General features: G+C 42.9%; 2 protein-coding genes across 8 annotated transcripts in view; one reads left to right on the top strand and one right to left on the bottom strand.

Annotated features, from left to right (window-relative positions):
- The first annotated feature begins 134 nt into the window (after positions 1–134).
- Positions 135–5,489, top strand: STAR (steroidogenic acute regulatory protein). Its single transcript, XM_005856423.2, has 7 exons — positions 135–458; positions 1,263–1,376; positions 1,642–1,769; positions 3,059–3,217; positions 3,350–3,534; positions 4,123–4,216; positions 4,740–5,489. Exons 1-7 carry the CDS (start codon positions 395–397, stop codon positions 4,851–4,853), a joined length of 858 nt encoding a protein of 285 aa, XP_005856485.1. The 5' UTR covers positions 135–394; the 3' UTR covers positions 4,854–5,489.
- Positions 5,490–7,698: 2,209 nt separating this feature from the next.
- Positions 7,699–21,277, bottom strand: part of ASH2L (ash2 (absent, small, or homeotic)-like (Drosophila)) — a 28,995-nt gene continuing 15,416 nt past the window's right edge. For 4 of the 7 annotated variants that reach the window (XM_005856416.2, XM_005856417.2, XM_005856415.2 and 1 more), the window contains exons 8-17: positions 20,516–20,591; positions 19,792–19,809; positions 18,281–18,374; positions 17,071–17,288; positions 15,180–15,347; positions 12,734–12,927; positions 11,432–11,524; positions 9,238–9,336; positions 8,538–8,597; positions 7,699–8,435 (exon numbers count right to left, since the gene is read on the bottom strand). In XM_005856416.2, the coding sequence (XP_005856478.1) occupies positions 8,328–8,435; positions 8,538–8,597; positions 9,238–9,336; positions 11,432–11,524; positions 12,734–12,927; positions 15,180–15,347; positions 17,071–17,288; positions 18,281–18,374; positions 19,792–19,809; positions 20,516–20,591 (1,128 nt within the window). In that variant the 3' untranslated portion in view covers positions 7,699–8,327. Of the gene's footprint in view, positions 8,436–8,537; positions 8,598–9,237; positions 9,337–10,742; positions 11,228–11,431; positions 11,525–12,733; positions 12,928–15,179; positions 15,348–17,070; positions 17,289–18,280; positions 18,375–19,791; positions 19,810–20,515; positions 20,592–21,277 lie in introns of those variants that run through there. The other 3 variants (XM_005856418.2, XM_005856419.2, XM_014536247.1) reach the window with 2 other exon arrangements.

Here is a 21,277-nt window from a genome sequence, read left to right as displayed (position 1 = left end):
TCCGATGGTGTCTGCTTTCTTCTAGACCGCCTTTACCTCACTGCTTCCTCTCTCCCCTCCACCCACTGAGTCTGGCTCCAGCCTTTTCCTCCTTTCTTGCCCTGTTCCACCCCCTCCCCTCCCCACAAATGGCCAAAGCAGCAGTGTGAAGCAATCCCTCTCTCCTTGACCCCTTCCTTTGAGCAGTGAGTGATGGCTTTTTTTTAATCTCCTGCGATTAACCGCAGCCTTCAGCTGGGAGCATTTAAGACACGGAGCACAGGGTCACAGCCACAGCTGCGGGACCCAGAGGCAGACCTTGACGGGCTCGGGAAGGACGGAAGGAACCGCCTTTGAGAGCAGAGGCAACAGCAGCCGCAGCAGCTACATTACCGCGACCAGCCGCCAGGAAACAATGCTCCAGGCAACGTTTAAGCTGTGTGCTGGGAGCTCCTACCGACACGTGCGCAACATGAAGGGTGAGCTCCCTGGGGGAGAGGGCGCTCGTGGTGGTGACCAGGACTCTCAGGCACCTGGCTTAGTGGGGGAAACACTGGACCGGGGGCAACCCACTCAGGTCCCGATCCCAGCTGTGCCTTATTGGGCGATCTTGTCCCTTGTGGACCTCACTTTTCCCACTGGAAGAACTGGGCTGGAGATCAAGATGCCTTTGTCCCTTCTGGGTTCTGTAATGTCTGGTTTCCCCTCCAGGGCTCCAATCTTCCTTGACCTCTTCCTGACTCTGCCTCCCTCTAGGATTGGTCCCAAGGGTAGCAGGAAGGACTAGCCACAGTGGTAGAGGTAGGACTAAGCCTGGACTCCAACGAGCCATGCTGGCAAGCCTAAGACACGGGCAGGGAAGAAGAGGTGGGTGGAGAGAAGGAAAAGAAAGGGGAGTAAGACAGCAGAAGAGCAAAGACCCAGCTGCTGGCAGCTACACAGACCCTCAGGGACTGGTGTCTTCAATTCTGCTGTGGCAGGATTTTTCTGGTGTGAACAAAGCTTCTCTCTTTCAAGAGGGAAACTCTGGTGCGGCTCCTGCCTCCAGGAGGAATCAGGCAAGCCAGCCCAGATGGAAGGCAGATTTCTGGGCCCTGGAGGCAGCCTGGTGCAGTGTAGGGAGCCCTGGACTGGGAGTTGACCTGGCTCTAGTTCAGGTCCCTGCTAGGAATCTGTATGTTCCTGATCAATCACTTCCCTCTCCCAGCCAGTTTCCTCATCTGCAACAAGATGAAGATGTGGAAGGGGCATATCCAGGCAACAGTTTCCTTCCCTTCCTGCAGGGTTGAGGCACCAGGCTGTGCTGGCCATTGGCCAAGAGCTGAACCGGAGGGCCCTGGGGGGCCCGACCCCCAGCGCATGGATTAATCAGGTCCGGAGGCGGAGTTCTCTGCTTGGTAAGTGCTGAGGCTTCCGGGCTTCTGCCAGTGTCACAAGGCTCCCAGGTGCAAACACTGTGCATGTGGCCCTTGTCCCCGCCACCCCCAGGTCCTCTCCCTGTCACCTGCAGTGTCTAATCTAACTTGACCTGCAGGCTGAATCCTATGGCTTTGGTCTTGGCTCTTCAGAGGAAAGAGCAGGTCCAGAGATCAAAGGGAGGAAAGCTGGTGGGAGGCTAGGGGATCGGTAGGAAGCTTGGTCTCTCCTTGGCTGTGTGTCCAGGTTCCCGGCTGGAAGACACTCTCTATAGCGACCAGGAGCTGGCCTATATCAACCAAGGAGAGGAGGCCATGAAGAAGGCCCTGGGCATCCTCAGCAGCCAGGAGGGCTGGAAGAAGGAGAACCAGCAGGTGAGGGAGTGTGTGGAGGAACAAAGCCAGCTGCGGGTCCCTGCTCTCCAGAATTCCTGCCTTGTGCAGTAGTCACTGGGTGACAAGTAGCTTTGAGAATTCTCCTTCCCCAAGAACATATCCTCAAGTATTCCCTCCCCCATCAAAGACATCCTGTAGACGGGCATTTGAGAAACATTGTTCCTATATCCTACCCTCCAAATACACTGTACACCTATTCAGCAGGGACCCTGGGCTAGAAGTTCCAGTGCCAAGGAAGCCTGCTGACGGCTGAGCTTGCAGGGTGATCTGGACTCCCCTGCGAGTGGGCTGGACTAGAACAGAGATGGCCCACGCCTTCTGGGCTCTCTGCTCCTGAGCACTGCACCTTCACTGGGAACCAATAATGAGGCACATGTTAGAGGCCAGTGGATCTATTGAGACTGGTTTTATCTTCACTGAAAGCTTACATGCTGCCCATTGCCCAAAGTTTAGGTCAGTGGTTCTCAAACTTCCTAATGCCGCAACCCTTTAATACAGTTCATGTTGTGGTGACCCCCAACCATAAAATTATTTTCGTTGCTACTTCATAACTAATTTTGCTACTGTTATGAATCGTAATGTAAATATCTGATATGCAGGATGTATTTTCATTGTTACAAATTGAACATAAAGCATAGTGATTAATCACAAAAACAATATGTAATTATGTGTTTTCCGATGGTCTTAGGCGACCCCTGTGAAAGGGTCGTTCGACCCCCAAAGGGGTCGCGACCCACAGGTTAAGAACTGCTGGTTTAGGTAAAAGCTTTCCTTCTCCAAGTTAACAGACTACTAGATCGGGAGTCAAGAAATCTGGGATTTAGGCCCAGCACTGCCCTTGGCTAAGGGTCTCTGGGCAAATCACTGACCTTCTTCTGGCCCTACATCTTTCTTGGATAAGGTACTGGGCTAAAAAAATCTTTAAAATCCCACCCACCATCTGTATGTGTGTAACTAGTTGGTTGTAGACCAGATTTTTCCCACTCCCACGATCTTGGAGCTTCTGAAGTCAAGTAAGGTCCTGCCCATCAATACTTGCCACCAGGAAAAAAGGGCCCAGGGAGCAGGCGGTCACCTCTGGTCTTCAGCAGATGGACAAGGCTTGTGGCAGGAAAGATCACCTGCAGTTCTACTCAGAAATAGTTCCAGGTTTCCTGATACTTGAGTTCTTCTGTCTCCTTCCTGCCTTGCCTAGAGTTGTTTATGTTCTCTGGAGTAGGAATATTTTCCTCTAACTTTATCCTGGGGCTCCTCTCGCTCCCTGACAGGCCAATGGAGACAAAGTGCTGAGTAAAGTGGTCCCAGACGTGGGCAAGGTTTTCCGGCTGGAGGTGGTGGTGGACCAGCCCATGGAGAGGCTTTATGAAGAGCTTGTAGAACGCATGGAGGCCATGGGAGAGTGGAACCCCAATGTCAAGGAGATCAAGGTGAGGAGAGCCCAGGTGTGAGTGACAGGGACCCAGGAGAGCCCAGTCGGAAAGGTGGCCAACGCTGTGAGTGGTGGTGCCTTACCCCCAGCGCTGGCTAAGCAGTGATTCTGGTTCCCTATGGCCTGGTAGGTCCTGCAGAAGATTGGAAAAGACACAGTGATCACCCACGAGCTGGCTGCAGAATCAGCAGGAAACCTCGTGGGGCCCCGGGACTTCGTGAGTGTGCGCTGTGCCAAGCGCCGAGGCTCCACCTGCGTGCTGGCTGGCATGGCCACGCAGTTCGGGCAGATGCCTGAGCAGAAAGGTGTCATCAGGTGATACTGGCAGCAGGCTCAAAAGCTCCCTTTCCTAACACAGGCCTGGGGGCCAAGCATGGCTCCAAAAACCCAATCCTTGGTCCCCACTCTCAACTTCCTTTTACAAAGGAAGATTCTCATTTTCCATTGCAGGGAAGACTAGATCAGCCCTACTTATATAGCCAGTTTGTCCTGATTCTCCCCAAAAGTTTAAAGACCTTAATTGTTTTCTAAAGCAAGAGGTTTAGCTGGTATGGTCAGGTGTGGCTGTACTAGTGATTAAAATGTAATCTGCACCACTTAGAACCCAGCTGCTCCCTGAGTTCCTCAGGGGCCCCAGCCACCACCCTAGACCCTTTCCTCAACCTCCCTCTTATCCAGCAACTATAAGGGACCACAGGAAGCCTCCAGGTTCCAGCTCCAGTTCTAATCAGCATTTGTTCTGATAAGCTGGTAACCATGCCAACTGTTAAATACCACCCTTGGCAAAGGCCACTTCTCTGATGAGATTTGGAAAGACAAGGCTAGTAGAAGTGTGGCTAGTAGAACTCGTCAGCATGAGCGAACTGAACTGGCCTCCTGATTCAACTTCTCTTCAATTGACAGAGCTGAGCATGGCCCCACTTGCATGGTGCTCCACCCTCTGGCTGGGAGTCCATCAAAGACCAAACTCACTTGGCTGCTCAGCATTGACCTCAAGGTGAGAGGGGCATGGGAGGTGGCACAGTGGGAAGGTGGTGAGAGGAAAATAGTTTACCACTCCCACAGGGAATAGGAAAAATCCTTCCATTTAGAGAGAATTAGACTGTTGAAGGGAGAAGAGATTTGAGTAATGGCTTGATATTCCACCATCTCTCAAAAGCCCGCAATGGCTCCTTCTTACCTCTCATATCAAATCTCAACTCTATAGTTTTTTTTTTTTAAAGGGGAAACTTAGGCCCAGAAAGGTATGCTCACTAGCTCAGGGTCACACAGCTGGGAAGATACGTCTTAATTTGTCTTGAGAACAAATCCTGTTCTTCTGACACTCTCATGACAGCAGGGCAGCAATGCGGTCCCTCCCGCAACTACGGAGGGACCGTGGTCCCGACTCCAGTCAACAAGGTTGCATCTATAAACAGAGCTAGAAGACTAAGACCAAACCGTAATGTGATAGGATCCAGAGGTGTCTAGAGTGGACCACCACCCACAAGATGGTCAAATTCTTTCATCTTTTACTTTAGGGATGGCTGCCAAAGACTATCATCAACAAAGTCCTATCACAGACCCAGGTGGACTTTGCCAACCACCTGCGCAAGCACCTGGAGTCCAGTCCTGCTCCTGAGGCCAGGTGTTGAAGACCAGCCTGTGGCTTCCCACTGTTCCCGCTGCATTGGCTTGTGTGCTCATCAGGAAAATCCCTCCCAGAAGCCTGCGAGTCTGCTTGAGATCATCTGGGGACTGTGGGTGGGGTGGTAGTATATTTACATTATGATATTAGGACTCAGATTGGTAAAATTTTAGTACCAAGAAAATAGGGATGGGTCTCATATAGAGGTCAAGCCTTCTAATTTCATTCACTGAATAGCTGGGAAATGAAGGTTAAGGGTCTCAAAATATCTGTAAAATTTTTCTCTGGCCCTTACATGTCTACCTAAAAACACCTTAAAATGCTACTAGCTGAGAGAGGGTGCAGAGGGTGCTAAATACAAGGATTGGGACCTCATGCTTTATGGGCTCAAGAGTTCCACTCCCTGCAGGCAGTGTGTGTGGAATATTAGGGTCTTACAAGAGGGGCTCCAGCAACTCTCTGCCCCTCCACCAAGCAAGCAGAGAGCTGCACCAAAGTGCGGGCAACTCCCCACAGCAGGTGCCTTCCAGAGATCTAGTTCAGGTTTTCTTGACCAAAAAAATACAAAAATAATTATTAGGCTGATTTCCCTACTACTTCCACAAGCACCAGTCAGAATAAAGAATCGTAACTAATACAAAAACTTCAGTCTGTACCTGTTTTAAAATTCTACTCTTAAGAAATCTATTTGAGTAAATGTCAACTTCATACTAAAGGAGTCCTAGATTAAAATCTTAAATTTTAATCCCCTAACTCATTAAAAGGAAAAACTACCGGGGACTTATATCATTCAATTATTTAGAATCTGTTATCAAAACCTTTCATAAAATTTAATTTCTAGGATAAGCACAAGCCTAATTCTTAAGAGCACTAAAATTGGTACCTGATTAATGGGTATTCAAAGGTGAAAATCATGACTGAGGATTTTTATTTACTTAATTAAAAGGAAGGATAGTCTGACTTTGGGTGGTGAACACATAATACAATATACAGATGACATATTATAGAACTGTACACCTGAAACTATATAAGTATTACTAAGATAACATTAAAAATAAATTTTATTATTTTCTCATTAGTGACTATTTAGACCTAACAAGGCAACTGAATCTTTACTTCAGTCTATTGTATCAGCTCTCAGCTTGGCTCAGGGATGCCAATTTCTCTGCTTTAGTAGGTCAATATTTTACTATTTTGAGAGATGGCTGGAAAAGGGGGTAATATGATGATAGCAAATTCCCCTTCTGAGAGTCAGAAAATTTATGCTTTAAAAATATAAACTGGGATGGGGTTACTTTGCTAAAATGTATACAACTTGAAGCTTTCCCATTCTAGTGCTAATAGCATTGATGATTTATACCATTTGGAAATAGAGTTCTATCTTATTTATTAAACAATTAGCAACAGCAGAAATTCTAATATTTATTAAGGTATTGAAAATTTACAATTAGAGATATTTATTATTATTTATTCTGATTGTTTCATTGTTTCTTGGTCTATTTTTGAAATAGGTATAATTACTGTTTATCTGTCAAGGAGCTTCAGAGTGAGAGGGGATAGTTGTAGAAGCATTTTCTAGAACAGAAATATCATCTACTCCCCAGTAAGAGAAAATAGTTGTTTGAAGATGTATAGAGCAATATATACCCTGGTTTCAAAAGAGAACATATCAATAGTAAAGAAATGGGCTTTCAACACATAACATGGTTTTGAGCTTGATTATAATTTGCCTTCTTCAAACTATGCAACTGTGTCTTTGAAATGACTGGGGAAATATTCTCCCACTTGTTTAACTTTGAATAAAGTAAGTTGTAATGATCTATTTACAAAAACCATTTTATACAGGACTATAGAGTATTCTTTGAGCCCTTCAAATGAACCTTGTCAGAACACACATGTTTTGAACATCAAGTATAAACAGACAAAATCATTATTCCTGCTATCTCTGATTTACGAAAGCCAAATGTACAAAAACTAATTTTATCATTTAAAAAGAGTAGGTTGTAATTATATTTCATAATTTGTATTTTACATAATTACATATGTGGTAATTTATATTATAAAGAATTTACCTCCAGCTTCCTCTAAATAACACAACCCTCATCTTAAAAGTTCTTCAAACTCTGATGATCCAGAAACTTTGTAGCCATGTTTGCCCTTTAAGACCAGTCACAAGTAAACAGGTGTTTAAGGGTGACAGACTGAGACTCCAGCCTAAGATCATACTGATTCAGTGTGAGGTTTCCTGCTGAGATGTGGAATGGCCCAAATTAATATATTTGTCTTCTAGTTAGGAAAAAAATATATTAGTCAAAACTACTGTTAAGATACCAACAGTCACTTGAAATTTGGGGAATTTCTTAATATATGGTGATTCTTGGCAACATATTACTACCTCGTGGTGAACCACTCTACCTGTTAACATAGGTAGGAATTTATATGCGGGAGAGTTTAGGGCCATCCTGGGAGGGCTGCATTGCCATTGATGTATAAAAAAGGGAGCCTAAGAAAACAGTCATTTTTACATTCTAGTGTTTAGTTTCTGAAAACTGCCCTTTAATCATCAGCTACACAAAGGAAGAGAAGCACGGCAGGAAAACAAGCTGCACGTATTAATACACTTGCTCAAGGAGAACTGGAGGGAGACCACTAACCCTTTACTCTTCTTCACCTCTTGAGAGTCTTACTTTTCACAGGATAAAGGGGGTGGTTGAGTTGGCTGGAGAGAAAGCAAGCAATTGGAGAGGGAGTGAGGTACAAGTCAGAAGCCTGTCTCCTCCACTGCTGGCTACCCTTCCGCAGACAGCCCACATTTCTGACTCTGTCCCAAGAGGGAAGCAAAATGGCACACATGCGTGATCACAAGTTTTATTTGGAAAGAGTTTCTAATTATTAAAGCTGCAAGCGAGTTCCTGTCACAATTACAGTTCTAGAGGCATGGTAGTTTCAGAGATCCCAGTGTTCAAAAGAGTACTTCAAAATTAATAACAAAAACAAACCCACACCCACTGAGAGCTCTTCGACCGGTTTGGTATGCACAGCCACTGATTCCAGCTGTTCTCGGAGACAGGCCCACCATCCTTGCAAATCAGGTGGGAAGGAGTCAATGCCCACAGAGGGGAAAAAGTCTCTAAATAAGTTAGCTACTTAGACAACATTATCCACTCCCTAGAGAATACAGTAAGATAACAAGCCCCAGTAGTGGGGAACATGGTACAGCACCAGTTTCACAGGGAGCTTATGGGATTCTAGGGTCAGCAGTTGGCATCTCGCACACAAAATGAAAGCAGTCACTAGAAGCAGGGAGAGTACTGAAGGGCAGGGAGTCTCTCCCAGTCCCACCCAGCCTTTTACCTTGCTAACAGCAGAGGCTATGTTCTGCAGTATCTTCGGGATAACGTTGGTCACGTTAAAAACAAAAAGAAAATCCCCCAATATCATTCCCCAGAAAGTCCATGTCTGCAAAGAAAGAGGGACCTGGTCAGGGTTCCCACGGAGGACTCCGCCTCCCATCCACTTCTGTCTCCACATGATATAAGACATCAGCCAGAGTGTGTTCTACGACAGCGCCCCAGCCCATATCACTCATCTGTGGGAGGAATGAGAAACAGAAAGGAGGTGATTAGAATAACTACAGCAAGAAGTCACAAAGATGCTGAGGATGCATGTGGACATTTTTAATGTTACTCACAGGGCGGTAAGTGAGATCCTTTGGAGGATACTTGAAGCATGGTCCAAAGTTAATGGAAACCTGGGATAAATTTAATTCAAGCAGACATGGCAAAACAAAGTAAGTATATAGTGAAAAAGTTAATGGGATATTTTTCTCTTTGAGGGTAGCTGTGATATTCAGGGTTTAACAGGAACAATGATATATATTAATATTGCTAAAATTGGCCAACACCTTAATGTCCATCAAGAATTAGGTAAGTAAAATAGACTAAAATACATGGGAAACTTCCAGGCATTACCTTTCCAAATCACTTTTTTAAAAAACTAACAAGATCTAATGATAGTCCCCTTCATACTGAATTATATATATTTTTTTAAATCAATAAAGCAACAGTTACAAACTAACAATGGTAGGTTTTCATGACATATATAACACCAAACTGATTTATGCACATAAATAGTTTACAGCCATTACACTGAACAATAATATTACCACACAGTACATTCAAAGGACAAATATGGGGCACACTAATTGCATGAAGCAAATGCTTCATAAAACACCCAACTATTTTTGGAGCAAACAGTGACAGTCAGAAAACATTCCCATCTTCCTTAGGCAAATCAGATTTCTTTCTAGAACTCAGGCAGTGGCCCTTTGACTATTGCCATTCACCTATTTCTCCCAAGTTCTGTCCACATGATGAACAGATGGTACATACCGTGCAGCTCTTGTACAATGAGATGGCCGGAAAGTAAACCCCCTCAAAAATATCTTTGTAAGCCACACCTTGATTGACACCATTTTTATAAAATATTATCTGAAACAAAAAGCACACTTTTACTTTTGAATTTAAAAACAGAACACACACACATTAAAAAAGAATTCACTTGGAGCACCCTTCAGAAGTGCTGTGCCACCATACTGGTGATAATGTACTCCAATAGCATATAGCTTGTGTAATAACATCACTTAATCAGTTTCTCACCTATTTATATGCACTATTCTAGTTGGTGTTCACATTTATTTGCTTTCTGCATTCCTATGCTACTTCTACCAGTTATACTATTATTTATTATACTGTATTTATACCTTGCATAAGGTTCTTATTTCTACATTTCTACTTCAAAAATCTCAGGATATTCTGTCAGTCTCTGAATTCTCATTTTCTTTGTTCTTTATCTCCCCAAACTATCCTGTATATTCTCTCTGAACCACTATATATATATAATTCGTGCACTGGGGGAGGGGCGGGGGGCCGAGCCTGGCCTGTGCCCCCTCACAGTGCGGGAGCCCCACGATTGGTCACCCCAAAGAGGTCGGCCCCGCCCACCCATCCAGGGCTCCTTGATTGCCCCAAAGAGGTAGGCTGAAGCCAGGGGTTCCGCCTCCGCACTGCACATGCATTAAGCCCCCGCCCACCCACTGCACATGCAGCCTCCTGGTGATCACTTGTTGTGGCATGAGGGCGTGTTGACCACATAGGCTTTTATTAATAGGATATATCTGTATACTAGAGGCCCGGTGCACGAATTCGTTCATGGGTGGGGTCTGGCCACCCGCCCTGATTGGAGCCGATCAGGCGGGGCAGCCCTGGGGGAAGGGGGTGGGGGGAAGAGTCACGAGCCATTGGCCGGCCAGCCCCACCCCCTGGTCAAACTCCCAGTAGAGGGGACAATTTGCATATTAACCTTTTATTATATAGGACAATTTGCATATTAGCGTTTTATATATATATAATTTTTTCCCCCAGATAAGGTTCTTTTTGCCCTTGCCAGTGTAGCTCAGTTGGGTGGGCATCATCACATGCACTGAAAGGTTGCCAGTTCAATTCCCAGTCAGGGCACATGCCTGGGTTTCAGGCTCAATCCCTGATAGGGGATATGCAGTAGGCAGCCGATCAATGCTGTACTCTCACATCAAGGTGTCCCTGTCTCTCTCTAAAAATCAATATACTATTTTAAAAAATTCAAACTTCTAAAAATAAATAAATAAAAGGTTCCTTTTTCTGAAGTAACTTTTGGTCTCTTCTGCTCAGAAAGAGCAATCTTCTCTCTGGCTGTACAATAATTCCTCACTTAACATCATCGATAGTTCTTGGAACTGTGGCGAAACACATTTTGAAACCAATTTTACCACTGGCTAATTGATATAACTGAGTTAAGTTTCTACTGCACCTCATCAGTGTTAATGAAATGACGTTATTCCAGGACTTGCTGTATTTTCTGGCTGTATCATCCTTAGATCTACTAACTGCTTCCCTTTACTCATTTTTCAACTACAATCCTAGTTTTGTTTTAATCTCTCCTATATTAGTTTCTATTATTGATTCAGGTGCATTCACAGCATTTTTATGGAAAAATGTTTCCAGCTCAGAACTTCCTTCCTTCCCTTCCCCTTTTATTTTTGGCCCTTGTGGCTGGTCCAGATTTGTCAGCCCTTCTTTGTGTTATGACCTTGGGTAGACATGTCCCCAGCGACCCTGGCACAGGGAGGTAGGGAAAGTTCTAGGGGACACTGAATGAGCCATTCCAGCTCTGGCTGCCTCCACTCACACAGCCGGGTCCTCTCCTTTCCTCTCCTCCTCCAGTGTTCCTCCCTCTGTACTTGGTACCTCTTCTGATAAAGAATAACCATCTCTGACTTGCTTCTTCAACCATTTGTAGATTTCCTTGTTAGACCACTGTTTTTACTTCTTTTCTACAGTGTTCCTGAAAGAACCACGATTGTCCCTCTAATAGCAGCAGCATAGTATCACAGAGAGAGCACAAACACAGTAGGCAGGGTGTGAGCTTACTCTGTTAGCGGGAAAACCCTTCATTCCCCTTTGGGCCTCATTTTCCTCACTTATAATTAGGGGGTTGGTCCAATCTTCAAGGTCTCCTAGTTCTGACGCTTTTGTGACCATGACTCACCTCACTATGGGGAGTCTGCTTTAGGCTCTTCTCTGCTTTATCCACAAAGTCTTTTTCCTCAAAATACAAATAACTCTTGAACTTTATCAAAGCCTTGAAAACCAAGAGAGAAAGGAAAAAAAGGCTCATTGAAGCATCAGCAACATCACACAAATAGCACTGAGTCATGCGCTCTGCAACAGAAATTAGAAATCTTTGCAGAGTTAGCTTTGCTAGATTTTGAACTATGTGCTTCTTAAAAAGTACCAGGAAGGTATGTTTGCTAAACATTTTCAAAAAGACCTTTACTAATAAATTTTGAGGAAACACATACATTTAAATACATATATACTCTCACCACGACAACAGTGGAGCAACTAAAATTATCACATATAGTTGGTGAAAATGGAGAGTTGGGCAATTTTTCATAAAAATAAATATAAAACTACCCTATAGCCCAGTAATTCCAAAATAAATGGAAACATGTTTACAAAGAGATTTGTTCAAGAATGTGCACAGCCCCAAACTTAAAAGTGGGCAAGTGTCCATCAACAGGAAAATAAATGTGTTATATGTTAATTATTTTTCAACATAGTTGGAAAAAATAGAAAATGGATAAACACACTGTGGAATATTCATACAATGGAATGAGAACAAGGCAACAACACAACATGAATGAATATCAAAAGCAGTATGCCAAATGATAAAATCCAGATGCAAAACAACATACTGCATGATTCCATTTATATAAGATCAAGAACAAGTAAAGCCTATAGAATAGAAATATGATGGGGAAAAAAAATTCTTAAAATTACCCAGAGAGGTAGTTGCCTTTATGGGTGTAGGTGGGACTGGGGAACGACTGGGAAAGGGCATGAGGGACCTTCCGGTCCTGACGATAGAGTCTATGTCTCAGCAGCGGTTTGGGTCAAACTTAAAACTCAGTGAGTGAAAATCTGCACATTTCATTTTATGTAAATTTTACATCAAAAGAAAAAACTAAACAAAGTTTGAACTCTAGCTAATGATGTGCATCTTGAAGTACTTGGTGGGGAGTGAATGTCTGCAATATTCTTTTGAAGAAAGAGGGATGGATGGATGGACGGGTGTGTGGAGAACAAATGCATAACATGTTAATAGAATTTAGGTGATGGGTATTCGAACACTGACTTTTAAATTCTTTCAACTTTGTTATGACTGAAAATTTTCATAATGAAATGTTGGGGAAAATATGAATGGTGGGTCAACATCACAGGAGGCCACAGACTACAGCTGCAGGTACTGGTCGGCAAACCCAGGAATATTTCAGGAGGATAAACTTACCTTATCTTTATAAGTATCAGGCAGCGACTTGGCTGTCTCTGTGTCTTCAGGAAGGTTGATATAGAATCCTAGGACATCTCCCTGTCCATAGCCAGAAGAGTAGTGTTTGCCAATGGACTGGTGGAACTTGGTTCCCTTTTTGCTCCGCCAAGAATAGCTAAATTTATCATAACCTAAGGGAGCTTGAAGGTTACCTATCCCAAAAAAAGATATACAGGAAGTCAGAAGACTGCAACCCAACTTCTGGTTTGCTAAAAAAAACAAAAAAAATTTTACCTTTTTTTTTTTTTGGTGTGGGGGAGGAAGAGTCATCAATTTTATAAAATTACTAGAGGCCCGATGCATGAAATTCGTGCAAGGGCCCCAGCCCCGGCCCCTGTCCGCCAGAAGGACGTCCGGTCTAATTAGCATATTACCCTTTTATTATTATAGACTATTTCTCATAAGCAAAGAATTATAAAAATATTCCAAGAATTGCAACTGCCTAAACCCTTTGGAACTACTTGTGCAAAGTTAAATTTAGAAGAATGATAAATGCACTCCCCTCCTCCCAGTTCCCGCCCCACCCTCCGCCCTCACTCCCCACCCACTGTCCTCATCCATAGGTGCACGATTTTTGTCCAGTTTCTTCCCGCATCTCCCATTCCCCTTTCCCCCCCAAGAATAGTCAGTCCATTCCCTTTCTATGTCCCTGATTCATTATAATCACCAGTTCATTCTGTACATCAGATTATTTATTCACTTGATTCTTAGATTCACTTGTTGATAGATGCATGTTTGTTGTTCACAATTTGTATCTTTACCTTTTTCTTCTTCCTCCTCTTAAAGGATACCTTTCAGCATTTCGTATAATACTGGTTTAGTGGTGATGAACTCCTTTAGCTTTTCCTTATCTGTGAAGCTCTTTATCTGACCTTCAATTCTGAATGATAGCTTTGCTGGATAAAGTATTCTTGGTTGTAGGTTCTTGGTATTCAGCACTTTGAATATTTCTTGCCATTCCCTTCTGGCCTGCCAAGTTTCTGTTGAGAAATCAGCTGACAGTCGTATGGGTATTCCCTTGTAGGTAACTGAGTTTCTTTCTCTTGCTGCTTTTAAGATTCTCTCTTTGTCTTTTGCTCTTGGCATTTTAATTATGATGTGTCTTGGTGTGGTCCTCTTTGGATTCCTTTTGTTTGGGGTTCTCTGCGCTTCTTGGACCTGTAAGTCCATTTCTTTCACCAGGTGGGGGAAGTTTTCTGCCATTATTTCTTCAAATAGGTTTTCAATATCTTGCTGTCTCTCATCTTCTGGCACCCCTATTATTCTGATGTTGGTACGCTTGAAGCTGTCCCAGAGGCTCCTTACACTATCTTCGTATTTTCGGATTCTTTTTTCATTTTGCTTTTCCGGTTGGGTGTTTTTTGCTTCTTCGCATTTCAGATCTTTGGCTTGATTCTTGCGCTCCTCTGGTCTGCTATTGGGTGTAATATTCTTTATTTCCGACTGTGTATGCTTAATTTCTAGTTGTTTCTTTATCATAGCATCGAGGGTCTCATTAGTTTTCGTGAAGCTCTCCAAAAGTTTATTGCAAGCCCTCAAAATTGCGTTTTTTAGCTCTATATCCTCCATTTCTGTCATGTTTTTTTGTCTCCGCATTTTTTATGCTTTCTTGGTGCACCCCCTAGTGGTCTTTGTGCGCAGTCTTGTTCTAGTTGAGCCTTGATTGTTGTAGTTAATACTAGAGGGATTTGACCACCAGGCCGACTGGCTGTGTGAATCAGCTGTGTCTGCCGCGGAAAACTTCTGTCCTCTGGGGAGGTGCTAATCTAGCCTTTGCCTGCGGCGATCTGGCAAATGGCTCTGCGCAGGGCTTGGGCGGGGCGGGCTCAACAGGGCGGGCGGAGGGAGTGGTTATGGCCCCTCTCAGTCCCGTTCCCAGAGGCTCTGCTTCTCAGAACCCCCGGAACCGCTGCAAACCTCGGAGGGAAAGCTGCCTTCCAACTGATGCCAGACACTCCCGCTTCTCCCGTTTGGGTCCGAGTCCCCAGCGATTCGCCCGTATCTGGAGCTCAGAGTCTGAGACTCCCCCCTGACCGAAAACGACAACCGCGCTCTCAGCCACCAGCCCGCTTTGCGCGCGCACCTCCGCACCTGAGTATTTTCCACACTGCGCCTCCTCTGAGCCTCGGTGTGCTGTTATTTTTCCTTCTAGTTGAAGAGTCTCTCCTCAGCCAGCCTTCCTGTGGTTCTGGGTGATGTCCGTTCCGTCTTTTAGTTGTATTTTTGAAGTGGTTGTTTGTGGCAGCAGTCTGCGGTGTTTACCTATGCCGCCATCTTGGTCTCCTCTATCGGAACTGAATTTTATGTCCATAATTTGATAGGCTCCAAAGTAGTAAAACTTATTAGCCAGATAGTCTTATACCTCTCTACCTGCTTCACTGTCCATACTATAACCACAGCTTACCTAACGGCTGAGACCAGCCCAGTCTAGCAGCAGTGTCTGGTGGCATCTCATCCACCGTAATTTCGAAGTACCAGGCCCCTTTCCGGACCCCATGAGAAGCCCGCACCATAGAGTAGCCCTTCTCTCCAACCACAGTCAGCCGGTCATCAGAGATCTTTAACTGGGGAGCTGCAGAGATGGAGATAAAAACAAAGGCCTGCAACTTATCTGAGATACTGGGAGACAACTGCCACAAAACATGAGTCTTACACCTCAGTGAAAGATCAGAAACATCAGGTCAGGAATCAGAAATATTAGTTCAGGAGTTTAAAAATCTCAAGACAAAGATGAGAAGAGAGGAAGGAAGTTGTTAGGTAATCCAGTTTTATTATATGTTGAAGAGGACAAGTTAAATTAATTATATTGCCTGTTCCCTGAAATATAATAAACCAATTGTAATGTGCTTAAATCCTGATTTGAATAAACATCCTTTAAGACTTAACTTTTTACTTTGAATTTCAGATTTTCAAAGATAGTACAGTCCTCATTCAGCTTCCTTAAATGTTAACACCATCTATAACCATTAATATAATTATCAAAACCAGAAAACTAACATTTATACAATACTATTAATTAATCAACATATCTTCTTCAAAATAAGCCAATTATCAACACAATATCCTTTTCCTGGTCCTGGATCTAATCCAAGATCCCACAATTCATTTAGTTGTCATGTTTCAATCTGGGACAGTTCCTCAAGCCTTTCATGACAGTGACATTTTGAAGAGTACTGGTCACTTTAGCTTGTAGAATATCCCTCAATAAAAATACCTTTAAAATAAATAAACAAACTCACTCTCACATTCCAAATGATAATGAATGGTATCTGAGCAACAAAAGAAAGTATACTCCACAGAATAAAGTAAGTATCTATGAGTCCATACTGATATAATCAAGTAAATAATAATTGGAGAAAGGAAAAAATAAAAAATCATTAGGCAAACACCACATTAATAATCGCTGCAGACAAGATCCACTGGTTACGATACTAAAATTAGTACATAAAACTTTACAGAGAAATAAGTTATTTGTATAGCCTCAAAGTATCATTCCCCAAGTTATTTACTAAGGAAAAAGGGAAAGACAGTAGAGAAAGCCAGCAGAAACCATCTTAGCCAAATGATCATGGTCAATACAAGCCATCAGGAGACATACTGACATCATGAACTCCATGAGGTGATGCAATGAGGACTCATTTCTGTAGTGTTAAAAAAAAAAAAAAACCCACACAAACAACAACAAACACCCCATAACCTCAGTCTAATTATGAGAAAAAGACAAACCCTCACTGAGAAATACTGGATAACAAAACTGATGAATACGTTTAAAAGTGTTATGGTCATGAAAAACAGGCTATTACTGAGGAACTGTTGAAGACTGTAAGAGACTAAGGAGAAATAACAATGCAATATGAGATCTTAGGAAAGAGGCATTATTGAAATTTAAGTAAAGTTTTTAGTTTCATTAATAGCTTTTACCAATGTCAATTTCATGGTTTTGATAATTATACTATGGTTGGGTAAGATGTTATCACTAGGGGAAGCTCGATGAGGAATATATGGAAACTATAGTTTTTGCAATTTTACTGTAAGTCTAAAATTAGTTCAAAATATAAAGTGTTCATAAACTATATATATGCGTGTACATGTGTGTGTATATGTGTTTACATAATGGCTAGAGCTTATGAGAGACAAAAAAGGAAATTACTTCTTACATATTCGGCTGAGTCTAGAAATGGGTGCGGAGGAGTGGCTATAGACTGACACGTGTATCTAATTCTAGACTGGACAAAGCTGATGACAAAAGTTTAGGGTAACACTGGGTCCAACATGAACATTAATAGTTTACATACCTCGATCATGTAAGGCTAACAAAACCCGTTCATACAAGCAGGCTCTGTAGAGATCTCCAGGAATAGGTTTTCCTGCCCAGCAGTCAAGTTCAAGCTTCTCAGGGTCAGGGGCATGGGGATCAGGCTCCGCTAGAATATACCGATAGCCATCTTTGTTAAATGGGTGTTCCAAGGGGTAGCCATGAGGGGGAAGGCGCTGAGCAGAAAACAAAGGGTCACTGTAGAAAGGAAAAAATAAAGTCAAGAAACTAAAGCCCCCTCTAGCTCAAATGCCTTCAATTCTGTAAGAAAGGCCTCTAACTTATTAGATTTCAGCTGGAACACAAGCAACTTCACAAATGCTTTTCATTACTCAAATACACCATCCTGCCCTCTGCAGGCAAAACAGAGAAACGAAAAGGATTCGCTTTATTTAGCAAAATAGTTTTGGTTAAACCACTTCAATCTGTAGGGATTGACTGAATCTCTGATACTGAGCTAGTATATCATAGGGAAGAAAGGAAGAAGAGGAATGAAGGCAATTTCCCTTAGTTTACTTATTATTATAAACTAATGAACAGAAACTCAGCAATATGAGCACTTACTACCTGTTATCTAAATGAGAAATGACCTGGATTTCATCACCTCAGTATTGAAAAAAGTGAAGGAAAGAGGCAAAAAGTTTAACACATTGTGCACCCGTAGTTTTATTGCTAGCTTTACCCAGTGGCCAGATAAGTTTCTACTGAACGAGTACAAAAAACGTTTTACAAAGTATCATACTTTAAAAAGATATTAGCTTGTAAGAACATGTAATAAATAACTTCAAAATGCAATGGGTATTTAATTTTAAGGCATGCCTTTAACATTTATGTAAAACACTGTGTAATATGAAAACACGAGAATGCTTGTGATCCGCCTGCTATGTGTTGAGTAAAAGAGCCAGTGTTCAATATTGGTTTCACTCCCTCTCCCCCATCTAGCCTTTCTCAAAATGCCTTACTCAACAGAGTGCTGCCCTGAGGCTGGTTCATGTAGTACCAAGTTTGTAAATCAGGATACCTAGCATGGGGTTATTTTACCTCTCAAGGTGCTCAAGATTTGAGAAAAAATGGACAGGCTTTTTAAACCTCAGTCTACTTGAAATGTATGGCTCTTCCCTTGGATGGACTTTGCTAGCACCAAACAATACTCTAACAATGGTGAATGGAGGTGAGTGTTTTCTGCCCACCTCCGGGCCTTCTTGGTGGTCCCTGTGGTCCCTCCATCCTGCTGTTTGCGCTTAGCTCCTCTTCCTTTTCCACTGCTTCCTGCTGCAATTCCCCCTTTAAAGAGAAGGCAGATTATTTTCAATGAGCTGCGATAGAAGCACTATGTGGACACAAATTCCATGGGGACTAACATTCCCAACATGCATTTGTGTAACATCACAGGAGGATTTCCTTCCCAAAAGCAGATTGGACTTCTCCCTGGTTCTGAATGAACGTGCTGAGTGTCTCATGGCCCAAGAACACTGGGTTCTGGCAGTAAGCTCAAATGAACCTGTGTTACATTTTCAACTTTCCTTTCTTAGTGAACTGCAACTACCAGGACATTTTCTCAGGATGTGACACAAATGCATTTTTACTCATTCAGATTCTAAACACCCACAGCTAAAAACAATTGCATGGATAAAGCTTTTCCCCCCCATCCAAATCAATACAAACAGCCATAAAGAGAGAATATCCTCACTGTAGGTAGATGTTGGCTTGCTTGAACTACACATGATATATTCCATAAACACAATAAAGGCACAATATCTGCAAAAGCACTTAACTTGAATATCCAACAAAACAAAAGTACATCAGACATGGAAAACGAAAACAGAAGTACTAAAAAGGTGTTTCTCTCCAGTGCTGCCTCAACTATGGTTGCACATGACACAAATTTAAGAAAGAAGGCTTTAAATTTAGTAGGCAATTTTTACAATTATAATTGTGCCATGCATAAAATTCAGTTTGGACTAACCTGACTTGTGGAATTAAAAGCAAATATTAGGAGATAGGTTATATATTTAATTTTAAAAATTTAGTTGCATACTATGGCCACAAGAAATACAACCTTGTATATTTCTAAAATAGGTACTTTAAACATTTTGTCCAATGCTGTCATTCCTCTCAGTTCGTCTTCCAGAAAATGTCCCTGAACTGCAGGAAAACACCTTTATGTAAACAACTGCATATAGTACTGTATCTTAATTTGGGGCAAGCTTGGAATTTATCAGCAATTCTGCTGCAATAAAAAGGTTCGAGACGTTGAAGGCAGGTCATATTCTGCATATACTGGACCAGGTTTATGCAATACTTCCTTTTATGAACACATCAGGTGTGATTCCTATTTCTCATAAAAGGTTTAATGTTAAACTGTTGCAACATCAATATCTTTAGTTTGAGTAACCTTAATCAAAACTGTTAGATTTTTATTGTCATTTGCATTTTAATTATTTTAAGAGAGAAGTTTTAGATCCATCTTGAACAAACCAATTGTGGCCGTGTTAGGCAGAATATGACAACATACAAGCTTTAAATTACTAACATTAAACTGGAACTACTGTTTCATAGTAAATGCTACTGCCACCATTTTCACAATGCTTTGAAATTTTAATTTAGTTTTAGCTTCTACCACAACTCAGCAAAAAAGCACTTTTCAAACCACAAAATACTTAAGTCTGAGAGGCTGAAAGAAGACAGAGGAGGAATTCACCTCCAAAAGAGGCTCCACCTGTAACAACAGAAGTGGCACCATGTATTTGTCAAACAATGAAGAGGGGGGGAAATGGTGTAAAAAGATAAACAATACACTTAGCTATTTCCAATCATAGAATATTAATAACAGAGGAAATGATTACATATTTAAGATGCTGACCACTCCAAAAACAAGTTAATGATGTCATATGTCCAATGAATTGCTAGCTACCACCAGCAACCCCAACTCTCATTAGATTACCATTAGTAATGAAGGGTATTTCTGCTATTAGATGGGTTACAAATAGAATAAGCATGCTATAGTGGGTGATCAATACAGATAATGCTGTCATGTGAATAAGCTGAAGTTCCGGGGCAAGAAAATTAGAAGTCTGTTAAATAACAACTGAATTAAGGAAAAAGAATAGAGAGCAACTGAATCTAAATTGTTAGTTATGAAGATATAGTTGGGGAGTCTAATGTAAACACAGTAAATCCAACCTTAAAATTGTACCTTTATGCTATATCTGTTTCACTTAAGACCAAACTGTGCTATCAAGTGCCAAAGAGTTCTCCACTACCATCTGTCACAACCTTGGGTAGCTCCTAAAAATTGAGTTTAGGACTTTAAAGCATTTTAGTAAATATCGAGTTAATAGTCAACTAAAAGAATGCCCAATTCTAGGCACATATGAATTCAATAGCTTACAAAAATTTCATCAATGAAACATTTAAATACTTACCATTTAAATTCCCACTGGTATTTACAGCACTGCTTTGTTTTTGGTTGTCATAAGCAGGACCAATATTACTAAGATCCTAGGGAGAAAAATACTCAATTATAATAAGACTAGGGGCCCGGTGCACGAAATTCGTGCACGGGGAAGGAGGGGTCCCTCAGCCCGATCTGCACCCTCTCCAATCTGGGAGCCCTCAGGGGATGTCCTACTGACGGCTTAGACCTGCTCCCCATGGTCCTCTGCTCTCTGCGGACCTGCCTGCTTGACGCCACCATAGGCCCTGGTGTCTGCTCTTTGTAGGGGACTGCCTGTCCTTCGCCGCTGGGGTCAGGGGCAAGCAGCACCCTGCTGTCTTCTCTCTGGCTCGCCACTGCAGGGGCAAGCAGGGCCCTGGTGTCTGCTCTCTGTGGGGGCCCTGCAAGGGACTGCTTGCCCCTCGCTGCCACGGACAGTGGCAAGCAGGGCCCTGCTGTCTGCTCACTCGCTGCAGGGGATGTTCCCACCCCGTTCCTGGCCACTTGGGTGTGCGCCAGCTTGGAGTGCCTGGGTCCTGGGGATGTTCCCACCCCAACCCCGGCCGCTTGGCACCTGTAAGCTTAGGCCCGGCATTCCGGACTTCGGCCGCTCTGGGCCTATGCACGGGCCTACAGGCTCAGAGCGGCCTGGCCTGGCTCCAGAGGACGCCTGTCCCTATGACAGGGCTGTGGCCAGTTTCCCCTCCCGCTCCCAGGCACTCCTGCTGGGTTTCCCCTCCCGCTCCCAGGC

The sequence above is a fragment of the Myotis brandtii genome, unplaced genomic scaffold (genome assembly GCF_000412655.1).
Source record: "Myotis brandtii unplaced genomic scaffold, ASM41265v1 scaffold103, whole genome shotgun sequence".
In the NCBI taxonomy this organism is placed as follows: Eukaryota; Metazoa; Chordata; class Mammalia; order Chiroptera; family Vespertilionidae; genus Myotis; species Myotis brandtii.
The sequence above is the reverse complement of the archived record's forward strand: the minus strand, read 5'-3'. Positions and strand labels throughout refer to the sequence as shown.

What these genes read in the sequence shown, in the direction of transcription:
- STAR (XM_005856423.2), top strand. Translation starts at nt 395, where the DNA reads ATGCTCCAGGCAACGTTTAAGCTGTGTGCTGGGAGCTCCTACCGACAC. An exon ending in GAGGCGGAGTTCTCTGCTTG is followed by an intron (nt 1,377 to 1,641) that starts GTAAGTGCTGAG and finishes CTGTGTGTCCAG; the next exon opens with GTTCCCGGCTGGAAGACACT. An exon ending in GGAAGAAGGAGAACCAGCAG is followed by an intron (nt 1,770 to 3,058) that starts GTGAGGGAGTGT and finishes GCTCCCTGACAG; the next exon opens with GCCAATGGAGACAAAGTGCT.